We start from the raw sequence: 14,122 nt of genomic DNA on the forward strand, positions 1-14,122 counted from the left end.
TCAGCCCAGAAGAAAGATTCAAAAGAAGCTAACAACATATGTGACGCTACAAAACGTAAATTTACATTAAACCGTGACTGTAAAGTGTATGTGAGACTTATGAAAGGGGCTTGGTGGCTCGTAGGAAACAATGCAAACGTTGCATTGTGCACCACAATGACAATCGACTACTGCAGGAAAATCTACAGCTGTGCACGTTTACGTAAATTAAGCAAGGGAGCATTTGTCGTAGGTATATTCTTGATTTAAAAAAAAAAACTTCATACTTTGTGCAAATGTTTTTTAATGTGATTACTTGTCTCATTATGGTTCAAGTTGTGAAAAATGGGGCAGGCAACTTTTCAGTTATCTGCCCTGTTTTCCGCTAACTTTTTGTCATGAGTTTCAGGCACTGTTTTTACTATAATTTGTGCAAGTTCGGCGGGCCGGATTAAAAAGCCTAACGGGCCGTATGTGGCCCGCGGGCCGTAGTTTGCCCATGTCTGGCCTATGCAGATGGGGAGCGGGAGCGTTCGTGCCAACCCCGGGTTCGTCACACTCAAGGCCCTTTGTCGAAGACCTCCAGCACCTGGTCGTCTAAATGGTGACCGCGGCGACCATTGGAGGCGGTAAGCATGGCGCCCGTTACGCGGTTGGAGTTGGACGGTGAATTAATTGGCCCGTCAAACTCCCAGGCGATACGGGCGCTAGTGGATTCGGGGGCGGATGGGTGCTTCATTGACCCTCAACTGGCAGTGACATTGGGCTGCGTCATCGAGAAACTCAAAATACCTAAGGAGATTCTTGACCTTGACGGCCGACTGTTAGCCAGGGTTACTCGGATCACCGCACCTCTCAAACTCTGGCTGTCGGGTAACCACGTCGAACACCGCCGGTTTCTGCTCTTTCCCCCCGCAACGTGCCACTCGTGCTGGGCCTCCCTTGGCTCCGCATCCATGACTCCTCCATATCGTAGGAGGGCCCCAGCATACAGGGTTGGAGCCCCTACTGCTACGCTAACTGTCTATGGTCGGCTACGGCAGGGAGAGACCCCTACCGTGGCGGCTCGCCCAACGAGCTCTGCCTCGAGGGCGAGACCGGACCCCAAACTTTACCATATTTCACACCCTGAACAAAAAGCCCTGCGCACATACATTGACTCTTCTCTTGCGGCGGGACTCATCCGACCCTCGCGTTCTCTGCTCGGGGTTCTTCTTTATCGGATTGGATTGGATTTGCCTTTATTAGTCTCACAGTGGAGACATTTACATTTCACAGCAGCAAAGTGATGAAAGGAATGAAAGTAGAAAAAAGAAATACATGAGCTGCTGGAAAGGCAGCCACTCTCGCGGCGCCGTCTTGAAGTCAAAAGAACAAAAAAAAACTAAATAACAAACAACATGACAACACAAAGACAACATGACAAAACAAAGACACAGAGAGTCATTCATTCTTCAGGACTTGCTGTACCCTCTTTGTGATGACATGAAGCAGTTCTAGATGAAAGAAGAGAGGATCAAAGCGTCTTTCCACCAGTGGATCAGGGACATCATGGTGGAACATGCACGTCGACTACAAGCTAAATGTTGAAAGCAAACACGCAGCTGTAGCATCCATTGACGAAAAGAGAATGTCTCACATCTGTCCCACAGAAATCTGCTTCAATTCCAAGCCGCAACAGTTCCACATACGCATCGGCGCTCTGCGCTGCCTCTCCTTTCTTCTTATCGCGGGCTCCTCAAGCCATGCATCCATCCAGCCGCAGACTGTCCAACACCACGGACCTTTCCACTGAACAAAGTGGGGCTGTGAAGATGCTGCCCATTACAAGCGCAAAAAAGCACAAATAAATTGAAAAGAAAGATAGGTCCCAGTGTCCGTGTGTTGATTATCGGGGTCTGAACGACATCACCATTCGCAACAAATACCCTCTCCCCCTCATGGATTCGGCCTTCGCGGCCCTCCAATCGGCCACCATATTCACTAAGATGGATTTGCGTAGTGCATACCATCTGGTTCGTATCAGAGAGGGGGATGAGTGGAAGAGTGCATTCAAAACGCCCTTGGGCTCAGGCATTTCTTCAATGTGTTTGTCTTCGTGTATTTGGACGACATCCTTATATTTTATAAATCCTAGAAGAACACCGGCAGCATGTCCGACGGGTCCTGGCGTGGCTCCTGCAAAACCGGCTCTACGTGAAGACAGAGAAGTGCGAATTCCACGTCCGCTCTCTGTCTTTTCTGGGGTTTGTCGTGGAGCAGGTGCAACTTCGGGCCGATCCCGCCAAGACCAAAGTGGTGGTCGAGTGGCCAACCAACAAGACGCACAAACAACTATAGCGATTTTTGGGGTTTGCAAACTTCTACCGCCGCTTCATCCGCGGTTATAGTCAGAAGGCACTCCCCCTAACCAATCTCACCTCCACCAAGGTCCCATTTAGGTGGATCCGACATGGCGTTCAACCTCCCCCGACACGCCTTCACCAACCCTCCTGTCTTACGCCACCCCGACCCAGACCACACGTTCGCTGTCGAGATCGACGCATCGGAGTCCAGGGTGGGGGCGGTATTATCCCAGCGCTCCCCGGTTGAACAGAAGCTCCACCCACGTGCCTTCTTCTCCCGCCGGCTCAGCCCTGCGGAAGCCACTATGATGTGGGGAACCGGGAACTGCTGGCGGTCATCCTGGCGCTCCAGGAGTGGAGACACTGGCTCGAAGGGGCCAAACACCTCTTCACCATCTTCACCAGCGGGACTCATCCGACCCTCGTCACCAAGAGACTCAATTCGCGGCAGGCCCAACTCTCACCTACTGCCCAGGTTTGCAGAACACCAAGACTGACGCCCTATCTCGCATTCACGAGGCGGCAGAGAAGGAGGAGGTCATCGCCAACTTCCTGGGCACCCTGAGGTGGGAGGTGGAGAAGAAGGTTCAGGAGGCCCAGGGGGTAACCCTATTCCCAAGGGTTGCCCGGCGGATCGCCTATTTGTCCCCCCCGCACTACGCACCGGTCGTCTGTCACCCGGGGGTCAATAGGACGATCCATCACATCGCTCAGCGGTTCTGGTGGCCGGAGTACAGGAGGGACATCGCGGACTACGTGAAGGCATGCCCCGCCTGTGCCTGCGGGAAGGTCTCTGATCAACCCCCGGCAGGACTTCTCCAGCCACTACTGGTCCCCTCCCGACCCTGGTCCCATATCTCCCTGGACTTCGTCACGGGCCTCCCTCTTCCCGTGGCAAGACGGTCATTCTCACTAAGGTGGACCACTTTTCCAAGTCGGCCCACTTCATTCCGTTAACCAGGTTGCCGTCCGCCATCGAGATGGCCCAACTCCTGGTTAACCACGTCATCCGTCTCCACGGGCTCCCGGCGGACATCGTGTCGGACCGGGGACCGCAGTTCGTCTCCAAGGTATGGTCACATTTCTGTCGGTCCATACGGGCATTGGTGAGCTTGTTGTCTGGCTACCACCCCCAATCCAACGGCCAGACGGAGCGCAAGAACCAGGATCTGGAAGCAGTTCTACGGTGCATGTGCCTCCATCGTCCAGCGTCGTGGGCCCTCCACTTGCCGTGGGTGGAATACGCGCACAACACCCTCGTCTCCCCAGCCACAGGTCGGTCCCTGTTCATGTCCGCCTGTGGTTATCACCCGCCGCTAATCCCCACCCAGGAGGGATAGGTGGAGGTCCCGTCTATCCAACACCACCTTAGACGGGCCCATCGCGTGTGGAAGGAGACCAGAGCCACCCTGTCGTGCACGGCACCAACACATCGCGGATCGTCCTCCCCACCAGCCACCGGTGTACCAGGTCAGGCAGGAGGTGTGGCTGTCCACGAGGGACCTCCGGTTGGCCAAACTGGGCAACTGGACATCAGCCAAACTGGGCCGATCACGGGTCCCTTCCCCATCGAGGCCATCCTCAGCTAGGCTCCGGCTGCCACCTACGATGAGGATCCACCTGGTCTTCCACGTATCCCTCTTCAAGCCGGTGGAAACCAGCCCCTAGCTCCGGCGCCCCCCCCCCCCCCCCCCGTCCTCGGATGGTGGATGGCGACCCAGTCTACACAGTGCGGGAGATATTGGACTCAAGGCGCATGGGCAGGGGATTACAATACCTGGTCGATTGGGAAGGCTACGGGCCGGAAGAACATCAGTGCCCCGATCCTGGATCCTCGACCCATCTCTCACCCGAGCGTTCCACTAGGCTCACCCCTCCAAAGCGGGTGGCCCGCCAGGGGACGTCCGTTGAGGGGGGGCACTGTCACATCCTCCTGGGTGCCAGGTGCGCGCCCCTCTTCTCCCTGCTCTCCAGGCTCACTCACCTGATTCCCATTTCCTTGATTGTGCCTTCCGGCTATAAAAGCCACCCGTTCCCGCTCGGTCCTCGCTCGTATTCTCTCTTGTTACTCTGTCACCCAGCAGTACGCAGGTTGGTTCCATTCGTCTATTTGGTTGCCTTACCTTCTGTTTTGCCCTGCATGTCTTAAAAAACCTTTCTTGAACTTATTGTCTCCATCGTGTGTTTCGGATCCAACCCCTTCCTATTTCTTTGTCCATCGAGTCCTGTCACCACTCCTCGAGCGGACGTGACAGTGTGTGTGTGTGTGTGCGTGTGTGCGTGCGTCTGTGTGTGTGTGTGTGTGCATGCATGTTTGTCCTGTCGCCTTGTCCAAGCTCTGAAGAAGATAACATCAACGGAAAATACAGAAAATATGTGCATATTTTAGCCCAGGCCATTCTAACATGATCACAATGATGTAAAAAAACTAAATAATCAAATGTCCTATCCAACATATTAAGTATTTTGCTCTTTTTTTACATATATTTTTTACGTAGATTTACTAGGCTGATGGACCTTTAGTGACCAATGAACAACCTACATTATTTATTGGACTCCGCTGCGCTGATGTGCCCAGAGAAAAAGGGCGCGTTTGAGAATGTTTCACTCTCCTGACGCACTCTAACAAGTCAGATTGAGGACATCGCGGGAACTTAGAGCTTCAGGTGAAGAACAGGGCAGCCAACTTTGACTTTTCTTCTCTGGCTTTGGATGAGAGCTGCGATGTACGTGACACCGCCCAGCTGCTCATCTTCTCACTGGTAATGACTTGTTCAGAGAGGTAAATACATATATGGCCATGTTAGGACTGAAATGGGACAAGCTTGCTGGTGTGACAACGTATCATTGTCCAAATCTAACCGGGACAAATGTTGGACTTTTAAACAAAATGCAGGATAAAGTGACAGAAATGAACCCTGATCAGAAATTGACATTTTTGCATTTCATCAGGAAGTGTTGTGTAAGACAGTGTTAAAAATGAAACATGTCTTTGATGCTGTCACTAAAATGGTCAACTTCATCAGAGTGAGAGCTTTAAATCACAGTTTGTTGATTTGTTGGAGGAAAATGAAGCTGCACATGGTGAAATAAGCTATCACTGCACTGTTAGGTGGCTCAGCCTTGGCAATGTTCTGAAAAGTGTCTGGGACCTGAGAGACCAGATTCAGGAGTTCTGTATTCAGAAAGGTCATGATGTCCCAGAACCTTCAGATCACGGCTGATTGGCAGACCATGGATTCGCTGTGGATGTGACTGCACTAATGAACGAACTAAATGTCAAAATGCAGAGCAAGGGCCTTTTTTGTGCATGAGATGTGCAGTGCAGTGAAGACTTTCATGAGAAAACTGCCCTCTGGTGGTCGCCCTCAGACACAATTCAGGTTCCTCATGCGGCCCCTGATAAAAATTAATTGCCCACCCCTGCCCTACATCATTCTTAAAGAATGTTTCAATTGTTTAACTTAGCTTGATAAGTTAATAGTCAGCCTCCTGTGGTGTTGAAAACAGATATACTTCGCCTTGGTGCAGGACTCTCAATCAGCAGTGATTGTAATGAAATCCTCGTCATCCAAAATGCACAAATTGCCTTACAATAGCAGGAAAGCCTCATTGAATACAGACAGTCTCTGCTGACAGAATCTTGTAGAAAGTGAGTTTAACGCACTCTTGGTTTCCCCATGAAATTTATCATTACGGTGTATCACCACCACAAAGCATGTGATGTAACACCGCTTAAAATATAAGTGTATACTGTGCATAATATGTCTCAACTCAAATAACCTTTTGAGACGCCATACTGGTGTGGATCCAAATCCATCCATGCATTTTCTAGACCGCTTTATCCTGATTAGACTCATGCAGGGTGCTGGAGCCTATACCAGTTGTCTTCAGGCACAAGGCGGGGGACACCCTGAATTGCTTGCCAGCCAATCGCGGGCACACAGAGACAAGCTACCATGTACTCTCACACTCACACCTAGAGACAATTTTAGAGTGTTCAATCAGCATGCCACACATGTTTTTGGAAGGTGGAAGGAAAGCGGAGGACCTGGAGAAAAACCACGCAGGCCAGGAAGAACATGCAAACTCCACGCAGGGAGGCTGGACGGGTCTTGAACTCACGACTTCAGCACTGTGACGTTGCCGTGCTAACCACTCGATTACCGGGCTGCCCGTGTATCAAAATATCAAAAAATATCTGCCAAAGTTGCTAAAGACAAACCCCCTCTCCCCCCAACCCACCCTTACCCACCACTGATAAAATTCACCTGCATTTACCTAGCTGGTGGGTGGGTATGTTATAGAGATTAGACAGAATAGAAGTTATCATATTTATTTATGTTACATGCTTAGTGAACATGTGTGACTCGAGTACACAATAAAAGCACAGAAACCATGGGTCAATCTGAATTGAACAGACATAGCCTAGCCTTGGACATAATTTAGTATTTGGTTAACTCCTTCCTTAGACATAATTTAGGACGTGAAACTCCCTCACAGGAAGAGCTCATTAGCCAGGTTAAAAATCTATAAGTTCATGGAAAAGACAACCAATTAAAATATCTATGTTTTATTGCTTACATCTGTTGGTGCTTAGAACATCCAGGGGTGTGGTATTCTAATCAAGAAAACTATGTTTTACTAATGTATAACTTAAATGTGCAGATACTGTCAATAAATAGCTTGGCAGAGGGCTGCAGAATTTGGGCGTCTGTCATGAATCACTGTGTCCCCTGCCGGCAGTAAAAGACAGTCTTCCTGTCTTCGAATCTTTGTCCAGTGCCCGACCGAACATCTCTGACATTACGTCAAACCATGAGCTATGGTTTGCTTCCCCCAGCTTTCTCACCTGCTTGTCAGAGGAGAATATGTAGAGGGCTAAAGGTTTGTCTCTCTCGTTGATGAAATTGATGGCTTCATCCAAACCACTCACAGTCACAATGGGCAACAGAGGACCAAATATTTCTTCCTGCATCAGCTTGGAGTGAGGTGGCACATCCTTCAATATGGTTGGGGCTGTTTGAACAATCAGTGAGTTAACACAAACTAGAACCACACATAGCAATGTGCTTTGTATGAAAAGAGAACCTACCAACATAGCGCTGTGAGGCATCACATTGGCCACCTAGCACTGGTGCATACCCCTCCATCAGACTCACAACTCTGTTGAAGTGAGTTTGGTTAATGATGCGACCATAATCTGGTGATGATTTCGGGTCAGGTCCATAAAATTCCTGTGAAGAATTAAAGTTTGACATGAAGTGCAATTTCATTTACTCATAATGAGGGGGAAGGAAGAACTATTATAAGATTGTTCATTACCAAAAGGGTTTCTCGGATGCATTCCACCACAAGGCCTTGGATGCAAGGTTCACACAGTATGTAGTCTGGAGCGATACAGGTCTGGCCACAGTTAACAAATTTTCCCCAGGTTATACGACTAAACAAAGAGGAAACACAAACCAAAAATCAGCACCTAGTCTGGGAGTAGAAATACATTACTTAATTCAATCTTATTTTGCTACTCATTCATCTCCACTATGTGAAAAGAAGCTTCAGAATATAATTCTACAAGGGAAGAGTAAAATTTTAACGCATGAAGTGTAGTTACTATACTGTTTCCAGTCTTATAGTTGCTTACTTGATAAATTACACAAAGGATGAGATCCGTTGCTTAATATTATAATGGTAAAACTCTTGTAGACTATACAATGTATTAAGTGTTAGCAAGGCCATGAGTGTTCTACATTGGAGTACATCATTGGAGTACATTGAGAATCTCCCAAGCAGTCCTTTAAGGCATCCTGATCTTCTTCAGAACACCTCTGAAATGTACAGGACATAGGTCGTTGCCAGTCGCCTTGATATTTTTTTAATAATATGAAGACAAAGTAGTTATACAATATAGTATGAATGGGGTGGCTAACCTCAAGTCTATGTTATAGGTCAGCGGTGGGAATGCTCGGAAAGGTAATTTCTACAGATACCTTCCAAATGAGAAACGCAGGGGTTGAGGTTGAGAACCTCAATGGTAGGCATAATAATATTACAGTGCCATGGGTAAAGCAATCTAAATCATTGTAGGAATACATGAAAAGAATGAATTATAACTATCATCATCTTATAATTTTTAAATAGCAACCATGTCATCATTGGAGGGTGGTGCAAGGTCGTCTCTAATTGCAGATCTCATACAAGGTCAACTATGTCATCTAAAAGGGGAGATAGTGCAGTTTACTTGTTAAAAACAAGCATAAACTCCAGTGAGACAAATTTATGTCCCCTCAATCTTCAAGCATGCCGTACATAGATGTGCACTCCATACTGTTACTTTTGTGTTGTTGTTTATTTAACATGTATGAATATTTTTGTGCAAATTAGCTATGATGCGAGGATTGGCCTGGAAAACACTATGTCCCACCGCACAATGGTGCACAAAGGTGCAAATTCACCATTGGAAGGCGGACCACGTTGCCTGTTCTGGGCCCATGGGTGTCTGACCCATGGGAGGTGTAGGCCCATCCACCAGGATCTTATCAGGGAGCCCCATCTCCAGGGCTGGATGTATATCAGGGCTGTCAGACTCATGTTTTTTTTGTGATGGTCCTCATTGTAGTTGTGGTTTCCTCTCGAGGGCCGAGAAATTATGAAGTTGGTTAAACCATTAGAATGTTTCACCTCCTGCACATATTGCATACAGACTCCATAGCAAATTAATGAATAACTAGTTTTCTGAAGTCTGAAGTCAAGAATAATGACTGTTATTGTGGTCTACATCTGACAATTGGAAATTTTAGTTCAGACTTTACCAAGCATCAATGCACTTGACATGCTTGATTTGCTTTTGCGGGCCGAATAGAATGATGTGGCGGGTCAGATTTGGTCCCTATGTCTTGATTTTGACACCTATGATTGACGGTGTACAGGCTGGGGACATTTCCGTTTAATGTTTTCATTCATCATCAGTCAATGAGCCGTGTCTTATCTTCAACCAAGTGTTTGAAATAAGAGCTATGTGTAGTGAGATAAACAATTCTCAAATAAGAACACAAAGTGGAATCCACCATTTGGTATATTTATCGTAGTCTTTCTTTTAAAACTGCATTTAAACACAAACACAACAAAAATATTGGTACATCATCCAATATTACATATGAAACGAGACTCGTGTAATAGCCAAATTAACTTGCACGACTGATATGTACAATTGTGTAAATGTTATGCCTGAATGTGTCAAAAGATATCATCATGGCTATGTATATATATATATATATATATATATATATATATATATATATATATATATATATATATATATATATATATATATATATATATCAGAATCAGAATCAGAATACCTTTATTCGTCCCGCAATGGGGAAATTTGCAGTCCACAGCAGCAATTGAAGAGGGATGGGGTTGGGGTGGGAGTGAAAGGATAGAAAACAAGATATTCTAAGCATAACAAACTAAAATAAAATAAAATAAAATAAAATAAAATAAAATAAAATAGAAATAAAATAAAATAAAAATGTCAACTGTAATATATATATATATATATATATATATATATATATATATATATATATATATATATATATATATATATATATATGTTGATAAGGCATCGGTTTGGAATATGGGAGACGAGGGTTCGAATCCCACTGGCAGAGAAAATGAGCACAATGAGCACAATGACATCATCCAGTGTGGGTCCTTGGGCAAGACCCTTCACGCTAATGCCTACCTCATAAAATGATGAGAGACAATAAATGGAATGACATGCCGGCTCAGACGTCGCCCGGCCAAACAAAGTCTGCGTCAGATGCTGGGGAACCAGAGCACCCTGATGAAAAATGGGCTACTGGAACAAAGCGGAGATGGACGAGATGCGATAACATGGCTCTGTTGGAATGGTACTACTCAAGCAACCCTAGTCAGAGGGGTTACATGCGGAGAATGGGGGCTGAATGGTTACTTCGAAACCCACAGTCACGGTTGACCACGAAACAACTAGTAGCTCAGTGTTCCAATGTCCACAAACGGCAATTGCTATCACAACTTGAGATTGATGAAGTACAACACAAATTCCGAGGTGAAGGGCCCCAGGCTGCCACATCAGAGGAAGAGGTTCAACCAGAGATTGGGAGGCAAGCCCCAATGAATGATGAGATTGGGAAGCCAGCCCCAATGAATGAAATGCTGAGCGAGGCAACAACTGACCTGAGAGATAAGATCATGGCAAGAATGAAAACTGGGCAACGAAGACACCGATTACAACGGCTATGTGAAGTACCACCTGAAAGTCTCATGGAAACTGTGAATGCAGCACTGAGAACGATCCCGACCGGAACGATCACAGAAACCAATGAGCTGATATACACCTCAGCATCAGTGATCCTAGAGATGCTTTGCCACAAGAGCAACCATGAGAGCCACGAGATTCATTACCCACCATGGAAAAGACGGTTGGAGGCCAAGATCAAGGCGGCTCGGAAAGATGTGAGTCAATTGACGGAGATCCAGAGAGGTGTGAATAAAAGGCCAATACCTCAGAGGTACATGCAGATAACCATACCTGAAGCACTCGAAACTGCCAAACAAAGGCTCCAGGCCTTGTCCAGTCGCCTAAAGAGGTACACGAAAGAGAATGAGGCCAGAAGAATAAACAGGCTGTTCGCAACACAACCTGCGAAAGTGTACGCTCAGTGGCAGGGTTCTAACAGCAGAGCAGACCCTCCAAGACTGGAAACTGAAATATACTGGAAAGGCATATGGGACAAGGAAGTCGCACATAACAGCAGTGCACAATGGCTGGTGACTCTGAAAGAGGAGCACAGCAACCTCCCTGAACTGAACCCAGTTACCATCACAGCGCCAGATATACAAGGAAGAGTCTCAGGTATGAAAAACTGGACAGCACCAGGCCCGGATATGGTCCACACCTACTGGCTAAAGAAACTCACAGCTCTTCACGAGCGCCTAGCAGCACAAATGAACCAGTTGCTGATGGATGGGACTCACCCAGGATGGCTAACCGAAGGGCGAACAATCCTGATAATGAAGGATTCCTCAAAGGGTGCAGTTCCTTCCAACTATCGGCCAATAACCTGTCTCTCCACAAAATGGAAGCTCATGTCAGGCATCATTGCGGCTAAGATAAGTGGACACATGGATCAATACATGAGCAAAGCACAGAAAGGCATTAGTAGAGATACTAGAGGCCAAACATCAGCTGCTGGTTGACAGAACAGTCACTCAAGACTGCAGGTCCCGACATACCAACCTGTGCACAGCCTGGATTGATTACAAGAAAGCATATGACTCGATGCCACACACATGGATCACTGAATGCTTGGAGTTGTATAAGGTCAACAGGACCCTGAGAGCCTTCGTTGCAAACTCGATGAGGATGTGGAAAACCACACTTGAAGCCAATGGCAAGCCCCTAACACATGTGTCCATCAAATGTGGCATATACCAAGGTGATGCACTCTCCCCACTGCTGTTCTGCATAGGACTGAACCCCCTCAGCCAGATAATCGCCAAGACAGGCTCTGGATACCGCCTCAGAAATGGAGCTACGATCAGTCACCTCCTCTACATGGATGACATAAAGCTGTATGCTAAGAGTGAAAGGGACATAGACTCCCTGATCCACACAACCAGGATCTACAGCAGTGATATCGGAATGTCATTCGGGCTGGAGAAATGTAGTCGGATGGTGACTAAGAGGGGCAAGGTAGTCCACACTGAAGGGGTCTCACTCCCTGAAGGAAAAATAGCAGACATTGAAAACAGCTACAAGTACCTCGGTATACTACAGGCCAATGGCAACCTCAAACTAGCAACAAGGAAAGCGGCTATGACCAAATACCTCCAGCGGGTGAGGCAAGTCCTCAGAAGCCAGCTCAATGGCAAGAGTGATCAGATACCCTGCAGGAATAATAAGGTGGCCAAAAGAAGAGATCCAGACCACGGATGTTAAGACCCGAAAACTCCTCACCATGCACGGAGGGTTCCATCACAAGTCCAGCACCCTGAGACTGTACACAAGCCGTAAGGAAGGAGGCCGGGGACTAGTGAGTTTGAGAGCCACTGTCCAGGATGAAACATCCAAGCTCCATGAATACATCAAAGAGAAGGCTCCAACGGATGATGTACTCAGAGAATGTCTCAGACAATGGGGAACAGAGGATGAGGTACTGGAAGAGGGACAGTCATGGGAGGAAAAGCCCCTACACGGGATATACCACCGAACCATAGCAGAAGTGGCTGATCTCAAGAAGTCCTATCAGTGGCTAGAGTGGGCTGGCCTAAATGACAACACAGAGGCACTCATTCTGGCTGCCCAAGAGCAGGCCCTGAACACCAGAGCCATAGAGGCAGAGATATACCACACCAGACAAGACCCAAGGTGTAGGTTGTGCAAAGAGGCACCTGAGACAATCCAACACATAACTGCAGGGTGTAAGATGCTGGCAGGGAAAGCCTACATGGAGCGCCATAGCCAGGTGGCTGGCATAGTCTACCGAAATATCTGTGCGCAGTATGGACTGGAAACCCCAAGGTCAAAATGGGAAACACCTCCCAAGGTAGTAGAGAATGACCGAGCAAAGATACTGTGGGACTTCCAGATACAGACTGACAAGATGGTAATGGCCAACCAACGAGATATCGTGGTCATAGATAAAGGGGAAAGGAAAGCCGTTGTCGTGGATGTAGCGGTCCCGAGTGATGGAAACATCAGAAAGAAGGAACATGAGAAAATCGAGAAATACCAAGGGCTCAGAGAGGAGCTGGAGAGAGCCTGGAAGGTAAAGGTGACAGTCGTGCCTGTGGTGGTCGGAGCACTCGGGGCAGTGACCCCCAAACTCGACGAGTGGTTGCAAAAGATCCCGGGAACAACATCGGACATCTCGGTCCAGAAAAGCGCAGTGCTGGGAACAGCACGGATACTGCGCAGAAACCTCAAGCTTCCTGGCCTCTGGTAGAGGACCCGAGCTGAAATGGGGGACAGACACCACCCATGGTGGTTGAGACGAGGATTATATATATATATATATATATATATATATATATATATATATATATATATATATATATATATATATATATATATATATATATATATATATATAATGTTTGTACTGGAGAAGACAGTGCCACTGTTATGATGACCGCGAATGGCAGCCTCGGTCACACGCTCCCTAGTATTGTTCCTGGTTTTGTCATTTTCATTTCATTTGTTTTTTGCGACCCTACGCGACTCAGTTACGAGAGGGAAGAGTTACCGAGCATTGGAGAATCCACTCTTGGACTATTTTCACCGACACACCAAAATCTACATGGTTTTTCGGGGCTGCTCGTGAGCGGCGTCGCAGCTCTGTCCGGAGCTTTGAGACGCCGGCGTCGGAGGGGTAAGCGAGCCGGCGTGCTCGTCAAGCTACGGCAGCGTGGATTTTGAACGGCGCTCCCATCGATCCACCTCGCTAATCTACGCTCACTACCAAACAAGATGGACGAACTTCTTCTCACAAAAACCAATTTGCACCATTTGCACGCTCCGCTGCGCTGTGTTTCACTGAGACCTGGCTCAGTGACCGCCACCCGGATTACGCGCTACACCTACCCGGCTTCCATCTCCTCAGAGCCGACCGCGACACGGAGCAATCGCGGAAATCCAAAGGTGGTGGAATATGCTTCTACATCAACGAAGAATGATGCACCGATGTCACGATGCTCGACGCACACTGCAGCCCTGGCTTGGAATGACTGTCTCTTAACTGCAAGCC

The 14,122-nt window shown here is 47.5% G+C and overlaps 1 protein-coding gene across 10 annotated transcripts in view; it reads right to left on the reverse strand.

Annotated features, from left to right (window-relative positions):
* LOC148899690 (aldehyde dehydrogenase, dimeric NADP-preferring-like) overlaps positions 1–14,122 on the reverse strand; it is a 53,518-nt gene that overhangs the window by 8,466 nt on the left and 30,930 nt on the right. For 8 of the 10 annotated variants that reach the window (XR_016114781.1, XR_016114782.1, XM_088995125.1 and 5 more), the window contains 3 exons: positions 7,650–7,767; positions 7,420–7,561; positions 7,177–7,343 (listed from right to left, as the gene is read on the reverse strand). Coding sequence is in view for 7 of the 10 variants with exons in the window: in XM_088995125.1 (XP_088851251.1) it covers positions 7,177–7,343; positions 7,420–7,561; positions 7,650–7,767 (427 nt within the window). In the remaining 3 variants the exon portion in view is untranslated. Of the gene's footprint in view, positions 1–7,176; positions 7,344–7,419; positions 7,562–7,649; positions 7,768–8,254; positions 8,277–8,779; positions 9,175–14,122 lie in introns of those variants that run through there. The other 2 variants (XR_016114783.1, XM_088995121.1) reach the window with 2 other exon arrangements.

This window comes from Hippocampus bargibanti, linkage group LG04 (genome assembly GCF_051943395.1).
Source record: "Hippocampus bargibanti isolate YZ-2025 linkage group LG04, ASM5194339v1, whole genome shotgun sequence".
Classification (NCBI taxonomy): domain Eukaryota; kingdom Metazoa; phylum Chordata; class Actinopteri; order Syngnathiformes; family Syngnathidae; genus Hippocampus; species Hippocampus bargibanti.